Genomic DNA, 18,896 nt, shown 5'->3' on the forward strand with positions numbered 1-18,896 from the left:
TTATTTGTGTATGAATTTTTTACGTTTTTGGGATAATCTGATTGCATGAATTATTTTTGGTTTATGTATGAATTTTTACTTTTTGGAACAATCCGATTGCATGAATTATTTTTTATTTATGTATGGATTTTTATGTGAACTTCCATAATCTGATTGCATGAATTATTTTTGATTAATGTATGAATTATTTTGTATGAATTATGGAATGTGAGATAAAGTAGAAATTTAATTCATTGATTAAGGAAAGATTAGTTATTAAAATATTGAAATTACTTTTATATCCTAATACAAAATCTAGCGTTACTTTTATGATCAAGATCAGACCATTGAATTAAGAAAATCTAATGGTCTATATTTAGTCTTATTTTATAGGCTTTATTTTAGCGCAACCCTATATATATATATATATATATATATCTAGAATTTGGAATACCATATTTGAGGTATAGCCATCTCACCCGAAGCTTACACCTACTAGTCTGTTACCTATGAGCATTCATCCGAAATTCTAAAAATAAAAATTGAGTTATAAGCATCATCTTCTCTAAAGCTTGAAAGAGCTTTATCAATCGTCACCTATGATCAACTCTCCAGCGAACAATACTCTAACAACTTAATTAATAATAATTACAATTTTAATTGTTATAATATATGTCTAGTAATTCATAACAATTAATATTTGTGTGTCAAATGGAAGGATAATATTATCTATCATTGAAGTGAAAATAAGAAAGAAAAAAATGGTTTTGTGTCAAATGTTGGAAAAAAGAAGATATTTAAATACATAAATTTTTATTATTCATCATTTTTTCGGGTTGGTATTGGGTGCGGCCGGCCGCATAAAAGTATAAGTTTGTGCGAACAAATGTATATCTTATGCTAATTAAATGAAATAATTATTATAAACAAATGTAATTATTGATATGGATAAATGTATTGTTTCAAAAATATTATATTTATTATAATTATGCTTATTATAAAGAAAGGTCTTGTTTTTGAAACATTACATTTCTTCACAATATTGATGTTAACTACTTACAGAACCAATCACCTACCCACCGTGGGCAAGTATAACGTGTCCATCATTGATGTGGTAATTTTAATTAGGAAAGATAATTAATAAATTTTACTCTAATTAAAATTATCTTACTATAATTGCAATAACCGCATCATTGTGGGCACGTTATGCATATGCCCACGGTGGGTAAGTGATCATTTCTGTAACTACTTATATTAACATAAGTATATATTTGTGTGAACAAATGTATATTTTATGCTTATTAAAAGACAATTATTATAAACAAATGTGATAATTTGGGGCACGGGTCAGGAGTGCAGGTTTGGAGCGCGGGCAATCCGGCCACATGCTATGCGGCCGGCCGTAGCTAATAGTTAGTGTCCTTTTTCTATGGATAAATTTATCCATCAAAGTAAATACATCGTCAAAGAATAAGAATAACACGTTTGGAAAAAAAGAAAAAAAAAAGAATAACATGATTGGACAAAAAAAAAAGAAAAAGAAAAAAAAAAGTAATAGAAAAACGAAAAGTAAAAAAGAAAAGGAATATGGTTTTTAAATATCGACAAAACCCCAAATTGCGGAGGAAGCAAATATTCTCAATAGAGAAATGATCCCTAAACCCCTGCGGAAGTATTACACGAGTCTTTCAATTTCAAAACCCCTTCTTCCTTGCTAAGCTAAATTAAACTGAGAGAGTTGGATAAATTCTCGCCGCTTATCTCATCTCAGTTGCCGCCGCCGCCGTCGAAGCTCGAAGTAGGAGACGGGGAGGAATGGAGGAGAGCGGAATCTCAAACAATGTGGCGCGAGCCATAGCCACCGCACTCGACTGGACCTCCTCTCCCGATGCTCGCGCCGCCGCTCACTCATACTTGGAAACTGTACGTTTTTATCTTATTTGGAAACTATCCGTTCATTTTCTGCTGATAATAAGCATCATCACGAGGCTCATTAGCTTATTAGCATTATGTTTTTTTTATTTTAGTATTTTTTTTGCAGTTTTTTATTGGATTATACTGTGAACTGAAGTAAGAGAATCTCATCATTTGGGGCAGATTTTTCTCGACCTTTTTTTCTTATTGTTTAGGGATTGTATCTCCGGGTTCATCTATTTTACAGTGATGGTTTTTGAAAACATAGTGAATGCAGCCAACTTGTTTGGATTAAATGACTATGCGGTGTCCATTTTAAGATGGCTTTTGGACTCTTCAGTCGAGTTGAGCTGGTTTTTGTGTGATCTCTGTGGGTCTAAAAAAGTCCAAATAGTTTTGACGATTAGATGTTGAAGAGGATAGTTGCTAGGGATAGCAAGACCTGGTTATAGGACCATACGTCAATGTAAACATACATGTGTTATGACGTTTCTTTTCTCCCAATCTCAAATATTCAAATTTCAGCTTCGTGAATAAGTTAATTTGAGAAAGAACATTGTTATTTTGGACCGAGTTGTATAAAGAGGCTTATCCATGATTCTTTCATCCTCGTCAACTATTAATAACGAAAAAACTACAAATCTCAGATTTAACTTAAAAATTGTTTGTTCAGATATTGTAATATTGATGAGACATTTGTAATAGTATGGGGCATTTTAGATAAACGGCGAATAATTTGTGTTGTCCCCTGCATCTTGTGTATTCATCTACACTCTCATGCCACTGAAGTGTAAAAATAAAGATGTTGTCGTCTATATACCGATGCACAAACTTCAAAGCCACTAAGACTTGAATGATATAGAAAGATATAATATCTGGATTATGATCAAAATATTCTATGTAATAATTATTAATAATATTTTTTTCTGGAACATCCTTTCCTAATACTACTTTTTTCAGATAAAAGCTGGAGACACACGTGTTTTGGCAAGTACCTCGTTTGTTTTGGTTAAGCGAGATTGGTCTCCCGAAATCCGGCTTCATGCTTTTAAAATGCTCCAGGTATTAATGGTCATTTACTTTTTATTTGCTTCCCAAAATTTGTTGATCTTGGTGATTCCTGAACCTTTTCAAAATGGGCTAAGGCTATACCAAAAATTTCTTCATGGGAGCTTACTTGGTACTTGGCAGATATCCTATTCAGAGTTTATAATCGATCAAATAATGGGAAACTGAATGCTTGCTTTTAAAATCTAAGCAATCAGAATCTTGGAAGTGCTAAGGATGGGTCAAGATTGTCAGCTCTAGACATGCCTGTTTATACAAAACTTAAAGCCTTGCAGATATATATCAGTTTGTTTCTATGCCAGTCATAGTGCTGGAAATGCTACTTTACATTTTTGTATATCTATAATGTCATCATTTGCACATAAAAAAGATGCAGTTTCCGAAATTTGTCATCCAAAATTCTTTACACATTGGTGACGACTAATTATTGGGAAACGCGGTAACTCCAGTCATTGGACTTGGGGAGGTTTAACTCTTATGTACTTCTATGCATAACCTATCAATTTTCTATTTGAAATAGTTAACCAGTTGACTGTCTGTTTGAACATCTACTTGTATGGGACCTCCATCATATTGCTCTGTAGCTTACTTTTTCACCTACAAAAATCCTTGGCAAGTGAAATTAACTCTGGAGCTATAATGATTATATTCTTATCCTATTCATATGTTAGTTTTTAGTTCCCTGTTCTAGTTAAAACCTGTGTCATGTTTGTAAGTTAAGATGTATGCAGCAGATATGGCCTTGTTTGAATAGCTTGTAGAGATAGTGGCATTTCCTTGTTATTCAACAATGAGTTTCTAATGTTCAGCATCTGGTGCGATTACGATGGGATGAACTAAGCCCTGAGGAAAGAAGGCACTTTGCAAATGTAGCTGTTGATTTGATGTCAGAAATTTCAAACCCTTGTGAAGAATGGGCTTTGAAAAGCCAGACAGCTGCTCTTGTTGCTGAGGTTATTCATATTTTAAATCCCAACTTTTTTAGGTCGGGGTGGGATACCCTTTTTCGAGTGGTCTGTATAATTTTTTATATTTTATTGCAGATAGTTAGGAGAGAAGGCCTGAGTCTATGGCAGGAGCTTTGGCCATCTATAATTACACTCTCCAACATGGGTCCTATACAGGTGCTCCACAGCTTCTATTGTTTCATTGGTTAGAGTTACTTGAAAACTGTGCGAGCCTTCTCTGCATGCGTCGGGCAAACTCACTAAATGCGATGTCCTACAAAGATGTTTTCCTAGTCCCTTTATATGATGGATTGGTGCATTCCATATATGACTCAATATGAGTGACTTTGAGGACTTGTGTATTTGTGTACTGACCATTGTTCTTTAAAATGCGGTACATAGTTCTAAGGAGTTGGTTCTTATGTGGGTGGTTTATTCCACATTCTACTCATGCTTTGTTTAATTGTTTTACCAAATCACAGTTTTATGGGGTTGACTTAACTTTGTGATAATGTGTTTGGCTAGAACAGGATTGGAGAATTCTGAATAGGGTATAGCAGTAATATGGGACAGGTAAAATTTATGGTTGGATGGTGGGTTTCAAAACATAGAAACTTCAAGGATATCTTTGTGTGATATGACTCGGGGGGTAGTGTTCTTTAGCTCATAATAATTGTTCTGGATCCCTGATCTCTTTGAACTTAGTTTTCTTTTTTATGAACAGAACTTGTTCTGTGTTCCTCATTAGTTATTCCAAAAAAGAAAAGTGGTTGGTTTGTATGTTTTGTAATGAGCTCTGTAAAAGTGAATGAATCAAAGACACTGGAGAAAAGATATTATACAAGCACAAAGACTCTTCAACAAAAATAGAGGATTACAAATCTCCCGTGTAGTAGTAGACTACTCCCGTGTATACAGTGTAGTAGTGCCTAGGTTACAAATCTCAACAAAAATAAAAGGGTCCACGTAACATGCAAAATCTATCTAAATAAGTAGAAATATATGCAAGGAAACATAAATACAAATAAACTCTTCAACACTCCCCCTCAAGCCCTTTGCTATGTTCTTTAGTGGATATGTTACCACTGATTGAATCTTTTAATTAATAATTCCATAGTTAGATTTGTTTCTTATTAATAAGAGAAACACACACGAGCACAGGCATTTGTACATACAGTGGTATCATCAGTACCTACTCAATATTTGCGGCATCAATTTCTGAACATGAGCTAGATTCTTATTTGACCTATACCCAAATTTTTGCTGTCAGGCTGAGCTGGTATTAATGATGCTAAGGTGGCTTCCAGAAGATATAACTGTACACAATGAGGATTTAGAAGGTCGGTCATCAGCATGATTAAAGGCTTTTATCCTTGTCACCATATCTAGATTCTGAAAGTTTTTTTTTTTTTTTTTAACCCTTTCCTCAAAGTTTTGCCTTTAGCTCTTAGATTCTATTCCATTATATGAGTTGGAAGTGCAAATATATTATGCTAATGCTAAAAAATGTATTCTGCACCATCATCTTTGTTCACCAGTAATGGGTTTAAATGATATTAAACCTTCCTTTAATTTGAAGTTCTGATTTCCTTGTTAACCTTTCTTACGTTTATGTGACTAGGGGATAGGCGTAGGATGTTATTACGAGGGCTAAGTCAGTCTTTGCCAGAAATATTTCCTCTATTGTTCACTGTAAGTTTTGGCTGCTATACTTTTTGGCTGTATATCTGTGCTAGCATTATGTTTCGATGTAATTTTGTTGTTTAGTTGCTAGAGAGGCACTATGGAGCTGCGTTGATGGAAGCTGGTAGGCAGCAAATGGATGTTGCAAAGCAGCATGCAGCAGCGGTAATAGCTGCTATTAATGCTGTTAATGCATATGCTGAGTGGGCTCCTTTGTCTGATCTTGCAAAATATGGAATTATATATGGGTATATTCTTCATATTCCACAATCTTTTTTCTTTTTTACATCATGGAACGTATTAACTCCCCCTCCCCCCTACAAACAGTTGTGGGTTCTTACTTTCTTCTCCGGATTTCCGCCTTCATGCGTGCGAGTTTTTCAAACTTGTTGCAGCAAGGTAAGTAGTACGCATCTTTAATTAGCTTCCTTCTGTGTTACGCATGAAGACATTTCTGGTGGTTATTGTTGTGCGCTCTTTTATGCAGGAAAAGGCCTGTTGATGATGCTTCTGACTTTGATACTGCTATGAAAGTTGTTTCTGAGACCTTGATGAATGTCAGCAAAGACATTCTTAACAAATCAAGTAGTGTTGTCAGCAACGAGAGTGAATTCGAGTTTGCAGAATATATATGCGAAAGCTTGGTTTCATTGGGTTCCACAAACTTGCAATGTCTTACTGCTGATAGCACATCTCTCTCATTTTATCTTCAACAGGTCATGTTTTTGCCTTACCTAATTGGATGGATCTTTTCCTTCTTTATATGATCTCTCATCTCTTCGTCATGAATCTATAATTTCTTGTGTAGATCTTACATGTCCTGTACCTTGGAGTTTTCATTTTAACTGCAATCTCAAATTCAGTGGATTGGGTGAGATTATGTTCTGTCTTGATAGGTTAGAGGGGGTATAGTTGGAAGGACTGGGAGAGGATAGATGTTCTGTTCTTGAGTCTAGAGTCTTGTTGCAAAAATAATTTCATAGATAATTTCTTTTGCTTCACAATGATGAATTTTCTTTTATGACAATGATTTGAAAAGTCGTGGTACGATGAAGGTTCAGTTCTTTGCATGGTTCTTATGTAAAGGAAGTTGTCTATGTGCGATGAGCAACAGATAGGGAACATGTGAATGTTTTTGGTTTCATTGTTTTAGTTTGTTTCTCAAATCTGCAGATGCTGGGGTTTTTCCAACACTCTAAATTGGCACTTCACTACCATTCTCTACTCTTTTGGCTGGTATGGTTAACTCTTTGGTGATGGATAGGGAACTTCTTATCCTCGCAGTCAATGCTAATTACTTTCTTTTTTGGCAGTCATTTATGCGTGACATATTGTCGAAATCTAAGACTGGTTTGGTTGATGACCCGAACAATGGTACTGGACGAACTGAAAATGAAAAGACAAGGTTACTAGCTTTAGTAACTGATGATATCTGCAGTGCTATTTTAGAGACATCTTTCGTACGCATGCTGAGGAAAGAAAAGGTACATGCTGAGATGACACCGACTGTTGGAACATTGGAGCTCTGGAGTAATGATTTTGACAGCAAAATAGATTTTAGTAACTACCGTTCACGGCTGGTATGTCCGGAATCAATGGCTTTATTTTGTCAATCCTGTTTTTAGTTTATTGTCAATCTGTTATAAGTGCACTTTTAATTTTCAAACAACTATTTCGGATAACAAGTACTGACAAATTGGTGATGGATCTCTTAAGCATAGTAAGGAATGTGATTGTAAACTGAAATTTGTAATGGAAAATTATAACAGATGCAACGAGTCTTAGCAAAACAATATTGAAGGGCTCTATTTCACCATGCAGTTGGAATTGATCCGTTTTTTCACATCTGCCAAGCCACTTTTAGCGGCTGCTAAAGTTTCTGAGAGAACTACTGGAGCTATAAAGAACCTGATGGTTGCTTCCTCATCTACTATAGTAAGCGCTGGGTGATATATTGACAGAGATTTTCTTCGTTTGCTCACCTTCTATGATTTTTCTGTTATGTTTATTTTGAATTTTTGATGCATCTTGGCTTTGAAATCCAGGACTTGGCCATAATGGAGAGCATGCATTTGGCTTTAGAAAATGTTGTCATAACTATTTTTGATGGATCTAATGAATATGGCAAGATCGGTCCTGACCTTCAGCATTCATTACGTCAAACATTGGAAGGTTTGATAACTGCCACATCCATATATTTGAAGCTTCTTTTTTGGGTCTACCTTCTGCTGACATGGTTACTGTTTCCTGAAGGTCTGCTTCAACAACTTATCTCCCTAAAATGGACTGAACCAACAATGGTGGAAGTTCTGGGTCACTATTTAGATGCATTGGGTCCTTTCCTGAGGTACTATCCCGATGCTGTTGGCAGTGTAATCAATAAACTATTCGAACTATTAACATCCCTACCTGTCATGGTCAAGGTTGTGCTTTCGTCTTCTATGAGTCTCAAATACTATTTGCAATTTTATCCTTTACTTGCTTAAAAGGCTATTCCAATTCTTGTAGGATCCTTCGACAAGCACTGCCCGCCGTGCAAGATTGCAGATATGTACATCCTTCATTCGAATTGCTAAGGCTGCTAATGAAAGCCTCTTACCTCACATGAAGGTAACATCCACTTTTAATTATTTAGAAAATGAGATTGATGAATGCTAGGCTTGCTAGCCAATGTAGTTAGGATTAATTGGTTAAATTGATCATAAGGCAACCTATTCATTCATATTAGAATTGTTTGCAGGGAATTGCTGACACTATGATGTATTTGCAAACGGAAGGTGTTCTATTGCGTGCAGAGCAAAATATTCTAGGCGAAGCATTTCTTATTATGGCTTCTTCTGCTGGGTAATTTCTTGATCCAAAGAGAACTTTTTCTGCACTCAATGGTTCTTTTTTAAATTTTGTATTAAACTCGTTTTGTAAAACATTACTTTGAGTAGGATTCAGCAACAACAGGAAGTTTTGCTCTGGTTGCTTGAGCCTTTGAGCAAACAATGGACTCAGCCTGAGTGGCAAGAGGCGTATTTGACTAATCCAACCAATTTAGTTCACCTTTGTGCTGATACACGGTTTATGTGGTCCATATTTCACATAGTGACATTCTTTGAAAAGGCACTTAAGCGGAGTGGTTACAGAAAAGGTAGTTTGAGTTTAGAAAACAGTTCAAAAACAACTCCTGATGCACATCCGATGGCTTCCCATCTCTTATGGATGATGCCACCTCTGCTTAAAGTAAGGAACCTATGCTTGTTGCTACATCCAATAATTTATTGTAGACCAGGGTTTTGGATTTGATTATACATTATTTTTCTGGAAATGGTGATGATGAATTTATTTTTTATGCCCAGCTGCTTCGTTCAATACATTCTCTTTGGTCTCCATCTGTTACTCAAGCGCTTCCTGGAGAAATGAGGGCGGCATTAGTTATGAGTGATGCTGAAAAAATCAGTCTTCTTGGAGAAGGGAAGCATAAGTTGGCCAAGGGTTCGTTAACATTTAATGATGGATATCCTCTTGACATCAGCAAAGAAGCTTATTCAGAGGCTAGTGGAAATGACATACGAAATTGGTTAAAGGGAATACGAGACAGCGGGTATGTGAATCTCACAACAGTTTTTTATAAATAGTGCATGAGTTGCAAGGTGACTTATTTAATGTTTAAACTTGAAAGAATAGATAATCTTTCTTTTCATATGTTATATACATTGAATGGAGGAAGAAATCCTCAAACATACTGCTACATCAGGGAATAGAAACAGAATCCAGCCAAAATAACACCTAGAAATCAGGAAATAAGTAAGGAGAAAAACAATCTTAATCTCCTCTATAACATAATAAAATCCTACTTAAAATATACCACAGACAAGTCCTTAACTTCAAACTAATTATATTCAACGAAACATCATTTTTTTGGAACCGATTTTTTTGAAAATGGTGGCACTGTATGGTAATTAAAGACTTTTATAAATTAATGTTTCATAGAATTTTAATTTTGTTGCATACATGTAAGAAAAACTCAAATGGGTGACCTAGTTTTAGCAAGTAAGGATTCGAAGATGGAAACAAATGAACCAAATTTGTGGAAACAGTTCTCTGAAATATGACTCATGAACTGATAGGTGGTAAGGTGTTCTTGCCCAAATTTTTTTTCTAGCACTTGCAACTGGAATTGGCCCCACAATGTGGAGACTGCCTTTCCCAAGTTGGCATGTGAATGTTGAGAATATTCTGTAAGTAAATTTCTCTTGCTCCAGGTACAACATATTAGGTTTATCTGCAACACTTGGAGATTCCTTTTTCAGATGCATAGACTCTCATTCTGTTATTGTAGCATTGACGGAAAATATACAGTACATGGAGTTCAGGCATATAAAGCAACTTGTACACTCGGCTGTAATTCCATTGGTTAAATGCTGTCCCTCAGATCTGTGGGAAGTTTGGTTGGAAAAGCTCTTGCATCCTTTACTTCTCCATGTCTGGCAGGCTCTTAGTAGTTCATGGTCTAGTTTATTACGAGAGGGGAAGGCAAAGGTTCCTGACTTAAGCGGCATGCTTGTGGGGTCAGACTTAAAAGTGGAAGTGATGGAGGAAAAGCTTCTTAGGGATCTAACACGTGAGATATGTTCTCTTCTCTCCATTCTTGCTTCTCCTGCACTCAACGCTGCAGTTCCATCATTAGAGCAGGTTGGTCAAGTGAGCCATACGGACGATTCTTCTAAGAGAGACCTAAATTCATTTGCTTGCAGTTCTATGGTTGGGTATGTTCATTGACACTTGGTTTATTCCATAGATAACAATGTTGTTACTTATTGTTTATAGTTGTTCATGCCCTTCATATTATTGGTACTTCTTTTTTGCAGATTTGTATTGCATAACAAAAGTCTTGCAGTTCCAGTCTTAAAAATATGCATTGAAGCATTTGGTTGGACTGATAGTGAATCTATGTCTAAAGTTTCTACGTTTTGTGGGCTAGTAGTTCTCCTTGCAGTTTCAACAACTAACGTGGAGCTCAGAGAATTCGTATGTAAAGATTTGTTTTCTGCTATAATCCAAGGTCTAACCCTCGAGTCAAGTGCTTTTGCAAGTGCTGACTTAGTTGGTCTCTGTCGTGAAATCTTCGTATACCTGTCCAATAGAGATCCATCTCCCAGGCAGGTTGGTAAAATATATTCTATTGCTGTCGTGTACCTTTACATGTGAAGCAAATAGTTGCTGCTATAACATCTTTGCGGCTGATAAGATGCCTCTCCGTCTGTTGCAGATTCTGCTTTCTCTCCCTTGTATTACCGAACAAGATTTATTTGCTTTTGAAGAAGCTTTGTCAAAGACAGGTAGCCCCAAGGAGCAAAAACAACACATGAAAAGTCTTTTGATAATGGCCACAGGAAATAAGTTGAAGGCTCTTGCTGCTCAAAAAGGTGTAAATGTCATCACAAATGTCACAAGTAAGTATCTAAATTTGAACCCGATTTAATTAGTTTATGATGTTATTTAATTTAGTTTTTGGTTAATTGACTGATTTTGCATATAAACTAAAAAGTAGTGTGGTAGTTACTGAACTAGTGATCAAATTCTGGTTTTGCATACAAAATTTAAAAAGTAGCATAAATTTTTTAAAAGGTAGCATGGTAATTTCTTAACTTTCATCAAATTTTGATTTTGCATACAAATTTGAAAACTGTTGATTTAATCTGATTTTGCTAGCAATTGAGATTCCAACCAAATTTACTATTGACATGGCTAGTTGAATAATCTGATTTTGCACAATTTTGAATAGTAGTTGCGGTTTGCCCTCACATACGTCGTTTTATTCCCTTGTCGATTATACCACTTCAATTATTCAGCTAGCCATGTCAGTATTAAAAGTCGGCCAAAATCTCAATTGGTACCAAAATCAAATTAAATCGATAGTTCGGTAATTATCATGCTACATTCAAAAGTAAACGCCCCCTTAGTTGAAACTCAAGCTTCCATATTCGATATAATCTCATTGTTCCATACTACCTTCGTCTGGAAATAGAAACGGGCCACATTCTATATTTATTATACCTTCATTCAAGATTGTTTATGTGTGCCTGTTAGAAATAACTAACCCTTTACCTTTCAGCGAGGTTTCGCAATTCGGATACAGCTCAACCACCAAACCACAACGAAGAAGATAGCATCGGGCTGGCTTCGATCACATAAACGAATATCTTTGCTGCATATTTTGTCGTAAGTTATCTACTCTTGTAAATTTGGTACATACTAGTTAGTGAGATCTCACACCATATCTTTTATGCTTCATCTCACATAACTGCAAATCTTCTTTAATTGCTTTCATCTGTCACACTGCTGATGGAAGAAAATCCATAGCCTTTAAATGTGTCTACCTTGCTTTATGAATTGTAACCGTGTTGAGTTTTTGATATTCAATATATGAATTGCACATAAACTTTTAATTTATTATGATTTAATTGACACTAAAATTTTCAATTTAAATCCATTTCAAAGTTAATCAAACTAAAAATCCTTGGTTTTGAAATTTTTTAAAGAAACAAATAAAAATATTGCACAAATTGAGTTAAAATAATGCAAAGAAAATAAAAAATTATGCACCATTCTCTTTGAAATTTTATGAAAATTTGAAAAATTCTAATTTTGTGGTAGAATTAAAATCATACAAATAAAAAAATTATGTATTATCATATTAAAATTAAAATTCATATATTCATAAATTGACCAAAAAGTTGAATGTTTATGTGCTAAATAACCCTGATATGGATTCCAATTGCAAATGATGTCTATTTTTTCCCTTTTTATGCAAAATATGTGGTTGAGATGCTAGAATCTGTGTATTATGATAGTTTTTTTTTTTTTTTCATCTTTCTAGTGGTTGCCGTTCATATTTTGCAAGCCACACCCTTTGCCTTATCACCTTCTTTCAACTTCTAATTGAATACGCAAATACTCTCTTCGGTCATAAAAAAAAATGAGCTGGTCTTGGGTACACTCGAATTGACCTTTGACCGCATCCTGACTCAAATTGTGTAAATGATACTATTCGGTTATACAAATGATACTATAACATTGTAAATGACACTGTGTATAATTGACATTATTCATAAATATAAATGACACTTCCTGTAATTAGCATTATATGATTGTAAATGACACTATAATATTTTAAATAACACTATAAAATTAAAAATGATATTATAACATTTTAAAATATTACAGTGTCAATTATAAGCAATGTCATTTGTATATCCGAATAGTGTCATTTACATGATTTGAATTCGAATGCGAGTTTGTATTAGCATGCGAGTCAGGATTTGAATACGGATCAATCCGAGTGTACGGTACACACCCAGATGTATAGGAGTTTTTGTGAATAATTTAATTAGAGACACACTCTCCATATGTCGAGCCAAAACAGCCACAGTCGCATCACTCGAGTCACTAACAATTACTCCCTCCGTCCCATAATAAGTGGGCACATTTCCTTTTTCGTCTGTCCCACTATAAGTGGCTACTTTCTAAAAATGGCAAAAGTTTACTTTAATTAAGTCAACAATTACTCACTAATTTGGTCAACAATTGTAGGCCACTTTCTACAAATGCCAAAATTACTTTAATTAAGTCAACAATTACTCACTAATTTGGTCAACAATTGTAGGCCACACTCTATTAAAACATATAACACTCAATTTCTTAATCTCCATGCCGAAAAGAATGTGGCCACTTATTATGGGACGGAGGGAGTAAAAGTCGAATTACTTTTAACAAAAAAATTCAAAAATGTGATAGAATACAACATCACCAAGAAAAAGAATTACTCATATTATTAGATGAGTTAATACAGTATCAAATGAGATTAAATTTATAATTTGAAAAAAAATGAAGATTCTGAACAAATTGGAATTTGGAAAATACTGAGAAGAATCAGACGAGACCACGAACTGAGGTGTGAGTTGATGTGACTGATCATATTTTGTTTCTCGCACATTTATTTCATATTTAACATTTCAACACCAAATCTCACGTTTTTGTATGAGAATCTTTTGAAATTTTAGATGAAAGTATGATAATGAAGTTTCCTTTTCCACGTGAATTATAAATTATGCATCTAGATAGTCTATCTATCCGTCACACGAAATTCGACACATTTGGATTCAGCACAAAAATTAAGAAATTGTAAATTAATATTTTAAGTGTGTAGGTAATAAAATATAAAAGTGATAAGTAAGAGATAGAAGGTAATAAAGTGATAAAGTATAAAAGATAATTAAGACCCCTTATTTTTGGACTAATTATTAATTTATTTGGAAATGTGTCAAGATTCGTGGGACAGCTCAAAGAGAAGTACGTGTCGAGATTCGTGGGACGAAGAAAGTATATAAAATTTTATTTCTTTTCTTCTGATTATAAATTCGGCTAATGAATATTAAGGTGGAAGTTCTAAACAACGTAATTGAACTAATAATGAAACATTGTTGTTTTCATCATAAAATTATAAATTTTAAAAATTTTAGACTATTATTTAAGACAATTTTTTTTCTTCATAATTTAGGAATTAGAGAGATGTGAGTTCACGATTCAAGACCGTAGTTCGCGATTTAGGAATGCGGGTTCGTCATTCATATTGATATAGGGGTTCGAGATTTAATTTTGTACGATAGACCTTCGAGTTGTGGATTTGCGATTGAAATGTTCTTCCTGTGTAACACAAAACAAAATAAAAAATATATGTATTTGAAATCAAGATTTATGGTTCTTACATAAAATTAGAAATGTGTAAAGTTTGTGTATTAAGACACTATTATCCTTATTTTATAATTAAATGGTTTCCTATTTTTATAACATTGGTCTCTCAAATTCCAAATTTTAAAGTAAAAACACCTTATCCCATTCCCCTACACACACGACGGTGACTGGATTGGATTAACATTATGCTTGATAAACACTATCTAATAATATCCACACCACTTTTTTGACAAAATATAATATTCAAATAATTTGATGCTCTCTATTATGTAATAACATTATGCTTGATAAACACTACATATCAATATCCACACCACTTTTTGACAAAAATATAATATTCAAATAATTTGATGCTCTCTATTATGTAATAACATTATGCTTGATAAACACTATCTATCAATATCCACACCACTTTTGACAAAATATAATATTCAAATAATTTGATGCTCTCTATTATGTAATAACATTATGCTTGATAAACACTATCTATCAATATCCACACCACTTTTTGACAAAATATAAATATTCAAACAATTTTATGCTCTCTATTATGTAAATGCACGTGAAAAATAAATAAAATATAGATATACCCAATTATATACTCTGTATCAGGTCACATTATACTAAAATTGAGATTGGAGTAATGATTCATGCAAAATTGGATGCCTATCTTCAAATATTTTTTATTCATTCAAAATTGGAAGCCCATGTTGAAATATTTTAATCCAATTTAATAACCCATAAAGTCTGCGTTGTATTGTTCAACCACGAGTTCACACTGATATGACTATAAAAGTCTATAAGGATAAATTTAGGCATTGAAAATTTGTTATGGGATATAAATTAGGGTCAAAATTTAAAATACCCACCTTCATAACTTATCTATCAAAAATACCCACTTTCACAAAACACATATCAACCATATCCAACTCATTATTAATGCCAAAACTACCCCTCAACAAATTCTCAACAAATCCATCATTAAACCATTTCATGTTCAAATTATCAAAATTCAATTAATACATAATCAGGCCCAACATGCTTCCGTAACACTTCAAAATAATTCTAAAATTTAACCAACATTATACCTTCGTCGACTGGTCTTCTTCAGGAGTCGGTCTTGTTGCGTTTTACGGCTCGTCTGCCCACCCGGCACGCACCAACCACACTCTCGCAAGAGATGGTTGCAACCCTTCTCCTTCACTAAGTGCCGACTAAATAATATGTTGGAAAAATAAAGAAAATATTTTTACTCAACCCGGAATAGTTGGACAAAAACAAAGTGTTTATAGAGGAATTATATAAAATTTAATTTATTTCATAAAATACTCCCCAAGGGAGGAGACTAACTTGTTTTAGCTACTCATAGTAGCCAATACTTGTGTACATAAAAATAAAAAGGAACAAAAACTAAAACGAAAAAACTTTGAAAAACAAAATTAAAATTACAAAGATAATTTTTCTAGAGAGAGGAAGTGGTGTGTGAAAATGTGTTCTGATTTTCTGATGTCCTTCTTCTCTCCAGCACTTCGGTTTATATAGAGGTTTGATCCCCTCTATAATTGCTTGGTTGTTGGCCTCGGATTCCATCCTTGTGGCCAGCTTGCTTGAATATGACATCCACCTTCTTTTGTCGGCCTTGATTGCCGACACTTGTTAGTGGCATCATATGGTGCTGGACCCTTGCTTTATCGCCTTGTGATAATGCTGGTAGGGGCCGGCTGCTTTTCTTTCCACTCACTTTTGTCCTGGAGCGTTTGGTGAGTGGTCCTCCTGTTTTTCCACCCACTTTTGTCGTTTCTTTTGTGGGTGCGATCCTTGCTGTGAATCACATGATTCACTTAGCTTTGTCGGCCACCTTCCTTTTTTGGTGCCCGAGGTGTCCTTCCCTTTGGAGTCTGATGCTTATCATGTTCATCAGACCGGAACCTCCTTTTATCCGGCTTTGGAAAGAATCCTTTGCCGAATTCTGGCTCCTTCTGCGATGAGCATTGATCGCAAACTTTCTCGATCCAATGGCCTAGATGAGCCATATTGCAAAACTTGCGACGAGTCTCCTGGCTCCCCGCAATCTTGTTCTTCCAAATCATTTGCCGTTTCTTCTCGAAGGATTCTTCGGCAAAAGGAGTTGTTGTTCCTGTCATGGTATTAACTAGGAACGTTCCCAGATCCGAGCTTTGATAGAACTTGAATCTGGACTTCATTTTGTCCATCTCTGTGAGACAGACCCATAGACCCCATGCTCGTCTAGTGGAGATTTGTTCATCCGTGAATGTTGAGACGATTGCGGCCTGGAAGTCGGGAACTTTAATCCTGTTAAGGGCTCCCGTATCAGGTCTCCGTAGCTTAATGAAGTGGAAAGCTTCACGGATTCCTTTTCCGACTGGCTCTGGCGCTGCACTGAAACAGTACAATTCCAGAACATCTCCCCTTTTGAGGGACTCGTTGTTCTCCCATGTGTCGAACACCGTTTTCTGGATCCATTTTGGTAGACCCTTGATTTCGGTGAAGGCTGGGGCGGTGGTATAAACTGAGGCCAAAGCCCCAAACTCATACCATTCCTTGACATCGTTTGGATTGGCTCCTAGAGTCGTCCAAACCCTTGGATATTTTCCGGCAACATCAACCCGGCAATTTCCCGGATTAATGCCCTTCCTTGTGAGAAGTTTCTCCCACATGTCCTGGTACATCTGCCAAGAAGGAGAAATTTCAATAAAGTCGGTATCAACCTTAACTTGGCCTGTCATGGGCCTAAGATTGATCTCTCCCTCTTTTACCCCAGAGGTGGAGGGTTGACATGTTGATTCAGGGTGTGACCCCTTAACAACATCTTTTCCTCGAGAGTCTGGCTGTGAAACCATTGTCTCAGGACTTGTGCTAGGGGTACTTGAATCCCCTGCTACAGGTAATCCGCCCTGTATGGAAAGCATTGCTTTAATCCGATTATCTCGGATAACGCGCAAGAGCGGCTTGTTGATTGCTTCCTGAAGATTAAACATCTTCATGAAACATACATCGATTTGGTTAGATACTTGAGCTTCATCAGCCGCTTGTATCTTTCCTGCTTGTTTGGTATGTAGCACACACTTGTGCCACTCTTGTTGTAGCAGCTCTAGACTTTCAAAGAGCTGCCCCTGTATTGCCTCGATGGCCTCCACTTCAGGGAGCTCCATCCCTTGTAAGGAAATCTGCAAGAACATTCTGATCAGATTTCAAAACGACAATATCATAATCATAATATTGGCATTCTGCTTGCCATCTAATCAATCTAGCCTTTTCAGGTTTAGATTCAATCTTTTTAGTTAAGAAAGCTTTAACGTTGGTGTTATCTACTTTCAAAACAATTTTTTTAGCAAGTAAGAATAGCGGCCATTTTTTGAACGCCTTCCTGACTGCAAAAAACTCTTTCTCGTTTATGTGCCATCGCACAGCCTCGTCGTTGGAGAAAAGACCGCTACAGTATCTGCAAGGTTCTTCTCCATAAGGGGTGATCTTTGTGAGCACTGCTGCCCACCATGAATCACTCGCGTCGGTGTAGAGGACCAAGTCATCCTCGTCTTGTGGTATTGAAAGTTTCGGGAGATTTTTGCAAATCTCTTTCAACTTCTTCATACCCTCTCGATGTTCCTCCTTCCAAATGAATGGAACATCTTTCTTCAGTAGTGGACTGAAGACCTTTCTGTGTTCTGCAAGGTTTTTGATAAACATCCCTGCAAAATTGACAACCCCGAGAAAACTTTGGAGCTGCTTCTTCTCCTTGAGATCCTCCTGAAATCCCTGGACTTTTTCCACAATATGATCTTGTAGAATAATCCCGGATTCATCGATCTCGATCCCCAGAAACTCCATCTTCTGGGTAGCAATGACTGCCTTCTTTTCAGACAGTACTAGTCCTTCTTGTTGACAAACATCCGCAAATATCTCCAGATGCCTGACATGTTCATGAATGTTTTTTGATGCAATGAGAATGTCATCAATATAAACAAACATAAACGAAGAATAATCCTTGAAGAGATTATCCATCTTCCTTTGGAATATCTGAGGCGCGTTGGCTAACCCCATTGGCATGACATTCCAGACGTAATGTCCTTGTGGAGTTGAGAACGGAAGAGTCTGGCTCGATCTTGTGATAGCTTGGATAAGCTACTCCCGCCTTGTTTTTTGGTTCCATCAGTCGTGTGACCAATGGGCCTCATCTCTGTTTCGTTCAATGGCCGTTCTGGCTGCGGCCATTCTCATGATAGAATTGGATACTCGCGATAATATCGCGAATAAGCTCGATATCTCCTCCTCGTCGTAGGTTGGTTACGAGGGCTCGATTATTCCAGTTGAGATCGCCTATTAGGCGACTGGTTTCTATCTCCAAATTTTGGAGAGAGTTCCTGTAGTGTACACATCTCGGACACTCGTCCGGATCCATAATTTTCAGTGGAGTCTCCTCCCACATGGGTTAATCATAAAATAAATTAAAAATAATATAATTCCTCTATAAAAACCCGCTCTGATACCATTTTGAGAAGCGCGGGATCAATTTGAACAATAACCAATTTAATCATTTTT

General features: G+C 35.8%; 1 protein-coding gene across 3 annotated transcripts; it reads left to right on the forward strand.

Moving 5' to 3' along the window:
* Positions 1 to 1,600: 1,600 nt before the first annotated feature.
* Positions 1,601 to 12,481, forward strand: LOC130984996 (protein HASTY 1). Of its 3 annotated transcripts, XM_057907716.1 has the most exons (23): positions 1,601 to 1,902; positions 2,854 to 2,955; positions 3,771 to 3,914; positions 4,005 to 4,085; positions 5,179 to 5,248; positions 5,530 to 5,600; positions 5,676 to 5,839; positions 5,919 to 5,990; positions 6,079 to 6,307; positions 6,765 to 6,827; positions 6,905 to 7,171; positions 7,413 to 7,526; positions 7,637 to 7,763; positions 7,845 to 8,014; positions 8,100 to 8,201; positions 8,332 to 8,435; positions 8,531 to 8,822; positions 8,939 to 9,183; positions 9,845 to 10,348; positions 10,451 to 10,745; positions 10,852 to 11,035; positions 11,698 to 11,804; positions 12,463 to 12,481. In XM_057907716.1, the coding sequence occupies exons 1-22, from the start codon at positions 1,795 to 1,797 to the stop codon at positions 11,775 to 11,777; spliced, it is 3,588 nt and encodes a 1,195-aa protein (XP_057763699.1). In that variant the 5' UTR covers positions 1,601 to 1,794; the 3' UTR covers positions 11,778 to 11,804; positions 12,463 to 12,481. The 3 variants fall into 3 exon arrangements, with proteins under 3 accessions (XP_057763699.1, XP_057763698.1, XP_057763700.1); XM_057907715.1 differs by lacking the exon at positions 12,463 to 12,481 and having other exon boundaries at positions 11,698 to 12,039; XM_057907717.1 differs by lacking the exons at positions 1,601 to 1,902; positions 2,854 to 2,955; positions 12,463 to 12,481 and having other exon boundaries at positions 3,773 to 3,914; positions 4,009 to 4,085; positions 11,698 to 12,039.
* Positions 12,482 to 18,896: the final 6,415 nt, after the last annotated feature.

This window comes from Salvia miltiorrhiza, chromosome 5 (genome assembly GCF_028751815.1).
Source record: "Salvia miltiorrhiza cultivar Shanhuang (shh) chromosome 5, IMPLAD_Smil_shh, whole genome shotgun sequence".
NCBI lineage: Eukaryota > Viridiplantae > Streptophyta > Magnoliopsida > Lamiales > Lamiaceae > Salvia > Salvia miltiorrhiza.